Here is a 9,746-nt window from a genome sequence, read left to right on the forward strand (position 1 = left end):
GTGACGTGTACGACCACGTTAGAAATCAGATACTCCTAATGGACCCTCTTCCCACTGTGGGAAAAGCCTACTCTATGGTGGCACGCGTTGAAAAGCAATGGGAGGTACACTCAGGTGTAACAGCAGTCCACAAAGAAGGGATTATGAACGTACAAACTGAGATAAGGAGAGGCACCTTTAACAAGGCTGCTTCGAGATCAACGGCTTCCCAGATTGGTATAAACTCCTTGCAGAACAGAAAAAGAAAGGGAATAAACCACCAAACACAAGGGCCTTGAATGTCAATCTAGGGAATGGAGAAAGTAGCCTTCAGGACACTTTATCTGAAATTGTGAAAACAGAGATCAAGAAAACTCTGCAAGGTGAGGAATCAAGTCAGTACTTCTCAAATTATGCAGAATCAGAGGAATTTGCAGGTATGAGCTTGAAACCCACTACTTTTATGAATAAAACTGAGAATACTTGGCTTATTGATAGCGGAGCTTCTGCACGTATGTGTGCAAATGCTGCCTTGTTTGATTTCTTGAAACCCCTTGATGATGAAACATCAATCAAACTTCCTAATGGCATAGTACAAAAGGTTAAACTTGATGGAAACATACGATTAACCAAGAGCATCCTTCTGACAGAAGTTTTGTATGTTCCTGTTTTTAAATACAACTTATTATCTGTGAATAGATTGTGTAGAGATAATCCCTTCAAGGTCATATTTACAAAGGATGATTGTACCATGCAGGACCTTCAGACTAACCATGTGATAGCAGTGGGTAGGCAAGAGAACAGACTCTACATCTTAGGCATGGACAAGATTAAAGACACCGACCTAACAAACAATGCTGAAGATATCACTAAGACAGGGGATAGGGAAACACATATGCTGAAGGCTGTAGATATTAGAAATCTTTGGCATAGCAGACTAGGACATGCAGGAATGGATGTAAGAAAGAAATTACATTTGTATGATGACAATAAGACTGATCAAATAAAGTGTATAGTGTGTCATTTAGCAAAACAGCACAGGACTACTTTTCCCACTAGTGATTCTAAAACTAAGAATGCTTTTGATCTTGTACATGTTGATGTATGGGGGCCGTATAAGGAATATTTAATTTCTCATTGTCATTACATGTTAACTCTTGTTGATGATTATAGCAGGGCTACTTGGACATACATGATGATTCATAAATCACAAGCCCAAGAAAAACTGGAACAATTATAAAATCTAATACACACTCAATTTGACTGTAAGATTAAGCAAATTAGAACTGATAATGGCACTGAGTTCACCAACGAGAACTGTCAAATCTTCTTTAAGAATAAAGGCATTATACATCAAAAATCCTATGCATACACCCCTCAACAAAACGGGAAAGTTGAAAGGAAACATAGACATCTCCTTGAAGTGGCTAGATCATTAATGTTCCAAGCTAGTATGCCACAAAAGTTCTGGACTGAAGCTTTGTTAACATCCACCTACATTATAAGTAGACTCCCATCACAGGCCTTAAACTGGAAAAACTCCTTATGAACTATTGTATAAGAAGGCTCCTAGTTATGTACATATGAAAATATTTGGATGCTTATGCTTTGCCACTAATGTACTTCATTTTAAAAGGAAATTTGAACCGAGAGCTATAAAATGTGTTTTTTTGGGCTATGTACATGGCATGAAAGGTTACAAAATAATGGATTTAGAAAATAGAAAAATGTATATCACAAAGGATGTGACCTTTCATGAAACTGTCTTTCCTTTTTCTCAATTGTCTAATACTGACAGCACTTGCCCTCTCCCTAACATCATTCTTGAAGAAGATCATGAGGATACTGATACTATACAAGAGGAGCAGGATACTGAAATTAGTAACATAGACAGCCCTATTGCCCCTAGAAGATCCACTAGGATCTCCACCAAACTAACTTGGATGAAGGACTTCATATGCAATAGTTCTGAGGATACAACCTCTGTTTCTGACTTGACACTAACACATAAACAAACCTACTTGGTAGAAAATCTATGTTCTATGCAGGAGCCAAAGGACTACAAAGAGGCTCAAGGCAAACCAGAATGGGAAGAAGCAATGCAGCAAGAAATAGATGCCTTAGAAAGAAACAATACCTGGGAAGTTTCCACATTGCCTCCAGGTAAAAATTGTGTGGGATGTAAGTGGATTTTCAAATTGAAACTCAAACCTGGTGGAACTCTAGAGAGATGCAAGGCCAGACTTGTGACTAAAGGCTATAGTCAAAAGGAAGGTGAGGACTATGGTGACTACTTTGCCCCTGTGGCAAAGGCAGTTACTGTAAGAACTTTCATAAGAGTTGCAGCTGCAAGAAAATGGCCTTTGCATCATCTAGATGTCAATAATGCTTTCTTACATGGGACATTAGATGAGGAAATCTACATGGAACCACCAAATGGTTATGAAATCCCTGCTGGTAAGGTGTGTAAATTTAATAAGTCTTTATATGGCTTGAACCAACAATTTACTGACAAAATTACTGAATTTGGTTTTATTCAATCTGCTCATGATCATTGTTTGTTTACCAAACACACCAAGTCTCATTTGATTGCATTACTTGTATACGTTGATGATATACTTGTTACTGCACCTAGTAATGATCTTATTATGGAGGTGAAAGGATATTTGAATGAACTTTTCACCATTAAAGACCTGGGAGTTGCCACATATTTTCTGGGACTGGAAATTATGCATTCTGCACAAGGAATTCTTATTTCACGAAACAAATATACGTTGGACATTATTAGAGATACAGGGCACTTAAAAAGCAAAGCCACTTCTGCACCATTGCCAGCAGGCTGCAAGCTTTCCATGAATACAGGAGCAGCTCTACAAGATCCATCCAGGTGTAGGCGGCTCATTGGCAGACTTTTATACCTTGGGTTCACGCGACCTGATATCTGCTACGCAGCTCAACAGCTAAGCCAACATATACAGCACCCATGCCAAAGCCATTGGGAAGTTGCAATGCACCTCATTAAGTATTTGAAGGGAAATCCTCCAGCAGGTGTTTTTTTCTGCAGATTGTGAACTTGAACTAAAGGCCTTCTGTGATGCAGATTGGGCCTCTTGCCTAGATTCAAGAAGATCCCTAACGGGCTATTGCATATTCTTAGGAAGGAGCCCTATATCCTGGAGAACTAAGAAGCAAACCACGGTGGCTAGATCCTCAGCCGAAGCTGAATACAGGAGCATGGCTGCTACAATGTGTGAAATAAGCTGGGTTATGTACCTACTGGCAAATTTAAGGATTCCTATTCACACCCCCATTCCTTTTTATTGTGATAACAAAACTGCGTTGCACATCACTGCTAACCCGATGTTTCATGAGCGAACGAAATACCTCGAGATTGATTGCCACGTGGTAAGGAACAAGTATAAAGAAGGAATTATCCAGCCCTGCTACATTATGTCCAAGCAGCAAGTTGCAGATTTGTTTACAAAGGTCCTGACTGGAAATGTCTTTCTCCATTTAAGATCCAAGTTAGGCATGATCACAACTGACCCATGTCTAACTTGCGAGGGGAGTATCAAAACTGATCACCACCAGCAGCGGGAACTAAATGACAGCAGCGGCCACTGTGTAACGTCTGTGGAAAAGGCTCTGTCAATAAGAGAAGATGAAGAACACTTCCTTCCCCTGTACCTTTGAGTAACCAGCTTGCTTACTAAGTCGCATTTCTAGAAATGCGACTTCTTATGTACGTTAGCAGCGGTTGATTATCTGTCCGGTTAGTTAGGTAGTTTTATTCGTTTCTCTGTCTTTGCTTGATGTATATATATATATCTCCTAACAGAGATATGGAACAAGTAGTTTTTTTTCTTGAGAAGAAAATGAATATCAAGTTCTTGCTTCCCTGTGCACTTTTCTTGTTCTTTAACAGAGTTGATCATTGAGGCTCAAATCTTGAAGCGAAACAAACATTTCATTTAGGAAATCAAACAGGAAGAAAAAAGCTGATCTGCTGATATGAATTAAGCAGTAGAATGCTTAAAAAGAGTGCAGATATGCAGTCAGAATTCAAGGTGCAAAATGTGATCTTGTTTAAAACAGTGAATAAGTTCCTTTCCATCACAAGAACAGGCAAATTGAACAACAGAAAAGAGTTTAACTTGGTGATACTTTTTACAATTGGATTTCACATACATGACTGATCAGTTAAGGTTGGTAATTTGGGACATGATGAAATTGAGTCTAATCATCTGGACCCTTGAAGATTTTGATTCTTCACTAGTAATTCTCCAGTGCTGATGCTGGCTGTCCGGCAACGTAATCCAATAATGCTTCACTTTCCTTGTAGCCAAAAAATTCAGGAGGTATAGGCGATATTTGGCCGATGACAATTATAGCTGCCAAGACTAGAGCTGTGGAGAGGAAAAGAGGCCAGAAATAAAAGAGAATGCTGGTGAGGCTGGGCATAGGTGTCGACAGAACTGCTACCAGGCTCAATGATACAGCAATTGCTGCTGCCAAGAAGTATCTGTGCTGTAAAAGCTTGGCATAGAATTCCATGGTTTGTTGAGATTGTAAGTTCACATTCAAGAAAGGGGTTTAGAGGCTTATATCTTTAGTACGAAAAGGGAGAAAATGGTGTTGCTTTATTTGCAAAGATTCTTTGTTTAGCAAGTTTACTCTTCCCCTATGGCCTTTGTTTCCTAAGCCAAACAATTCCAATCTTGTGGTTTCTTCTATCTCTCCGGAAAATGACTTCATTGACCCCCTCCGCGTGCATAGAAAATTTGATCAAAAGGGTGCAACGGTACTTTCGTCACAAATGAAACCTTGAATGTTTGAATATGGATATGCTTAACATCTGGATTGGTTTACCAGTTGCTCAGAAAGAACATCTTAATGTTGTCCGAACAAGGAACCCCTGACTCGCGTAAGGCATAACTTTGGTCTTATAGAACAGTATTTCTTGATTTAAAGGTTGTGTAAATACGTTATCTTGCTCGGACTTGAATCACTCTCATACTCGTATGAATTTCTGCACATCACATTTTCATCCGTAAACAGAAAAGGCATGCCAGAAGCGGTGGGACAGATCAATACAGCAGACACAACCATACTCCCTGGAGCATTAATAAATATATTTTTAGCCAAGATTTTGTTAGTTAGCAGAAGATTTCAGCAGTTTTACAATAAGTTAAGAACACCTGTCAATTTTCCTTATTTTCCATCCTTTACATGTGACCCAACTTTCTACGGAAAATTGGGGTACCTAATTAAGCTGTGTCTATTGAGAAAAGAAAAGAGCAATAACATATCCTGTTGTTCTAAAAAACCTACAGTTCTGGAATTACAGCTAAAGACGGCCTCCATTTGTTAACTTTCCTCGCTAACGACTGAAGCATGAGACGTCTCAATGGCATCTGCTCCTTGCTTCCCAGTAGCAGCTTCAACTGCTGCTTATTCACCACAATCTTTACCTTCTGGCTACTGAAATTGTCAGCCACATGGTATGCCGGCATTTGAACGCTGTGCTGCTGTATCAGCTGAGGAATTAAACGATAAATCTCTCCAGATTTCAGCATCTCAGTGAAGGGCAATTGCGCCTTGCAAAGCTTAGAAAGCGGCACTCTCTTACAGCCACCTGAACTGAACTTTTCATCATCTGTAGTCCAAATCTGCAACTCTTCATCTCCTACATCCGAGCTTTCTTTCTCAAATGCTCCGCTAATGCAGTTCCCCATTTTGAATGTGTAGCACTAGGTATAAGCGAACATATATATATACTACATATTACCGACATTGTATCTCAGCCGGTGAGCAAACGTGCAGGCCACATTACGCTTTATTTTTACTTCTTATCTTGATGGCGGAGGAAAAGAGTTGTTTATAGGCTTTTAGCTGCAAAGGAAATAAACAATAACAAGTTCTAAAGGGAGATTCAGTATACTAAGTAAAATACTACAATACATTATCATAGAGCTGGGGTTATGCACCTCCCATGTTTGACTCTCAAGTTATTTTATTAATATTCCTTGCAAAGTCAAAATCTTTAATGCAACATTCTCTGTACTTTGTCATCCAAAGTGTACAAGAACCTTGAAACTCAAAAGTCAACCCCTTGGAATCCTAAGCTTTGTCAACGTTAATACTAATATATGTTGAGTGTTTGACAGGCGGCTTCTTTTTCCTGATTCAGTATAGTAAACTTGAGAGTCAGCTGGTGAGCTTTCTTTCTTTGAACCCACAGCAGGCCACACAAATATTGAGCTCAGCTGGTGAGCTTTCTTTCTTTGAACCCACAACGGCATAGTCAGTTTTTCCGGGCGAGAAGGGGTAGCTAAAAGTGGGAGAAACAATTTATATAACTTCACTGGTATTTAATAGATTACAAACAAGAAGAGTTTGGTATATATTCTATAGCCACTTCACAAAACAAAACTTCCTTCTAGAGTCTGCATAAGCCCAGAGGAAAGATAAATTTGGGAAAAGCCCATAGCACTATAGTGACTTGTGTCAGCAGATCAAGCACCTAATGGAAGTCTAGAACCGGCTTTAAGATTTGACTATGCAGAAGCTACATCATTGGAACGCGTAGACTCTAGCCATGAAGTGGCTGCAACCTTTGTCGTCAAAAACCAGCCAACTTTATCTGGTGCCTCATGAAATGGAGCGTTTAATTCCTTCAGATGCGACTCAAAAACGCCTGCTAGGCCTTTCTCAGAGAACTTGTGTTTCCCATGCCCCGTGTTAATCCCAAGCAAAGACGGCAATTCCTCCCCATTTTCAAGGGCTTTGGTCAAGTCATTCATCCATATATGGAGTGCAGTCAAGGCTGCCCCAAGTGAAAGGCTCTTCAGGTGCAAAGACCATTGCGTTGGAGTTCTAGACATTATATCAGTGTAGATTTCAAGTGCAAGGCCAAGGTCCAACAACTCACAAGCTCTCTCCAACTGATTCAGGTTTACACAGAGATCAATCAAGCAATTGCAGTATGCTTTTCGGACACCAGCAACAATAGACTCAAAGAGTTCACCTGCTTCTCTTCTCAAGATTTCTCTTTCAATGTTTTCTCCATGAACTATGAGCTTCACAACATGACCAAGCTTTGGGTTGGCCTTCTCAATGCAACCAGTCAGCTTGCCAAGTTCTTCATTTGATGTTTGAGTTAGTACATTAAGAAGACAACCACAGAAACGCTCGTCAGGAGTTATGCCCAACTCCAACAGGCGATCAAACGTCCTCACTACATCATCTGTACGACCAGCTTTCCCATAGCACTGCACAAGTGAGGTTAAGACAAAGATGTTAGGCTCAAACCCAGCTTCCAACATTTCAGCCACTGTCGCCTCTGCCTCTTCAACTTTTCCACTGCAAGAATATATTGTAATCAAAGAGGCAAATGTCCAACTGTCCGGAGAGCAGGTCCCAGAACTTTTCATATCCTGAAAGATCTCCAACGCCTCATCTGTAAATCCTACATCAGCACAGGTGGACAGAAGAGTATTATACAAAACAACACTCATCTCCAGTCCCTTCTCCTTCATCTCCCTATACACAGCAAGTGCATCTTCGCCATATCGAGCCCTACCATAGGCCCTGATTAATGCAGCATAAGTACCCCATGTCGGCTCAATCCCACTGCTAACCATCTCCCTATAAATGTTTTTGGCTTGCCACGGCCTCTTGGCTCTTCCCATACCATCCAACAGCGAGTTATACACAGATGCATTGGGCCTAACTCCTAAGGCCTTCATTTCCTCGTACAAATTCAAGCATCCATCAAAATTCCCCATCGACCCATAAATCCTGATCAAGGTGGAAAAAGTCACAGCATCAAGACGCCATTTCTCACTCCTCGCCCTGTCATACAAACTCAAAGCAACATCCACATTGCCAACTCTCCCGTACGCATCAACCATTACCGAGCAAGTCACCTCATCAGGCTCACACCCAAAAGATGGCATTTTTTCAAACCACTCAACCGCCTTTTCAGGCAAAGAACACTGCCTAGCACAACTGATTATCGTCGAGAAAGTAACATTATCGGGCTTAACCCCCTTTTCAAGCATGCAACTGAACAAACTTTCCGCCCCATTTAAATCCTTACACTTTCTGAATACTTTCAGAGTCACATTATACAAAACAGCTTCTCTACTCACTCTCAACCTCTTCTGAAAGTAATTAAGCACTACCCGTGCAGTTTCGGGATTCGACATGTTGTTCAAAATAATCACAGCATCCTGTTCCACTACACTATCCCCTAGAATATTCAACACAGTAGAAACATCCTCTTCTACCGGGCTGCAAGAATTCAAAGACTCGGCTATTTTAACCAAAGAAGCATACCTGAAATCATAAGATTTCTGCCTCAACTTGGAGGCTCTGGGGCTCTTGGGATTGACCCAGACGTGGGACTTGGATGAAGCTACACCTTTTTCATCCGGGATTTCAGAGTCTTGAGAGACCGCGTTGGCGTGTAGTTCCTGTAAAGAGACCCTGGAGGATATACGAAGAGATGATTTCACGGGGTGAATCTTGAGAGGAAAGATGAGATTCTTGTGGATTCTGAGCTGAAAGAGGTCGGGAGGCGAGAGAGAGTTGCAGAAGAGATGGGTTTCGCGGGAAAGTGAAGAGGATGGTGAGGAACTCAGACTGTACGCCATTGTCGTTCCTCCCGTTCACTCTCAGCGAGTCTTGGGTTTTTGTTCATGGTTTTGGGGTTCAAGAAGAGGCCTTATCAGAAGGCGGGAGCACGAATTACCGAAACTACCCTCCCATCCTCTTTGAGTTATTTTACATTTTCCCTTCACCGTTGAATTTCTCCACATTGGGCTTATGTATGAATATGGGCTCCTTCAACAACTAATAAAAATCCCAAAAATGGAAAACAAATTTAATTTTGAGAATTATAATATATTTTCTTTCTATGAAAAAAGGACAAGGTTGAGGGTCGGACGCCCCATAATCAAAAGGTAATATTTGAATCCCATTAATATATGAATATTTGTCTAATATAATAGTAATTATTGATTAATTATAAATATTTAATATTAAAAATATATGATGCAATTATCACTGACTTACCAAAAAAATCAAGAACCAAAGTTGGTTCTTCAAGAATCCCGTGACTTATCTTTTACAAAAATAAGGTGTCACATAGCGCCACTTGGTCACCCTTAAACTTAAAATATTTTTTGAGTCATAATAGTACCCATAAAAATGGAGCGGCGCAAACTACCAAAATCTAAGGAGGAAAGTGCAGAAGCCCAAGGGCCCTTGATAGAGCTGGGAGCTCAATCCGAATAAGGCCCAAACAAAAGAAAAAATCCAAGTGGGATTCTTCGATCCACGCTGGTCAAAGGCCATTGGACTCAGTTTTAGCAGCGAGGGCTCGACACCAGGCAATCAGAATAGGCGAACTGAAGGCACCCTTATCTTGAAGGCAACCTCCTACTAAAGGTCAAGGGGGCCTGCGCGGCAGGACGATATCCTTAACCAACATGAAGGTCAGGGGTCCCGACTGCCAGAAAATATTCCTATACAGTTAAAACATCAAATTTAGAGGTATTCTTCCTTATATGGCCCTTATCTCCCAGGCCGATGTCGCATTTAAATAGTAGCCCCCACATGAAAAGGGATAATTTTATATTACGCTCCCCCATATTAAAAGCGTGGGTACGATTCGATCCATATGAAAACCGGTAATTTGTTTGCATTCTCCAGCGATGTGAATAAATGGAAAAGTTGAAAGGAGCTGTTTGGTAGCAAGAAAA

General features: G+C 40.6%; 1 protein-coding gene across 1 annotated transcript; it reads right to left on the reverse strand.

Annotated features, from left to right (window-relative positions):
- Positions 1 to 6,307: 6,307 nt before the first annotated feature.
- SVR7 (pentatricopeptide (PPR) repeat-containing protein) lies at positions 6,308 to 8,696 on the reverse strand. Its single transcript, XM_011087959.3, has one exon. It carries the CDS (start codon positions 8,634 to 8,636, stop codon positions 6,537 to 6,539), a length of 2,100 nt encoding a protein of 699 aa, XP_011086261.1. The 5' UTR covers positions 8,637 to 8,696; the 3' UTR covers positions 6,308 to 6,536.
- Positions 8,697 to 9,746: the final 1,050 nt, after the last annotated feature.

This window comes from Sesamum indicum, linkage group LG8, assembly GCF_026168435.1.
Source record: "Sesamum indicum cultivar Baizhima isolate 11 linkage group LG8, ASM2616843v1, whole genome shotgun sequence".
Classification (NCBI taxonomy): domain Eukaryota; kingdom Viridiplantae; phylum Streptophyta; class Magnoliopsida; order Lamiales; family Pedaliaceae; genus Sesamum; species Sesamum indicum.

What these genes read in the sequence shown, in the direction of transcription:
- SVR7 (XM_011087959.3), bottom strand. Translation starts at nt 8,636, where the DNA reads ATGGCGTACAGTCTGAGTTCCTCACCATCCTCTTCACTTTCCCGCGAA.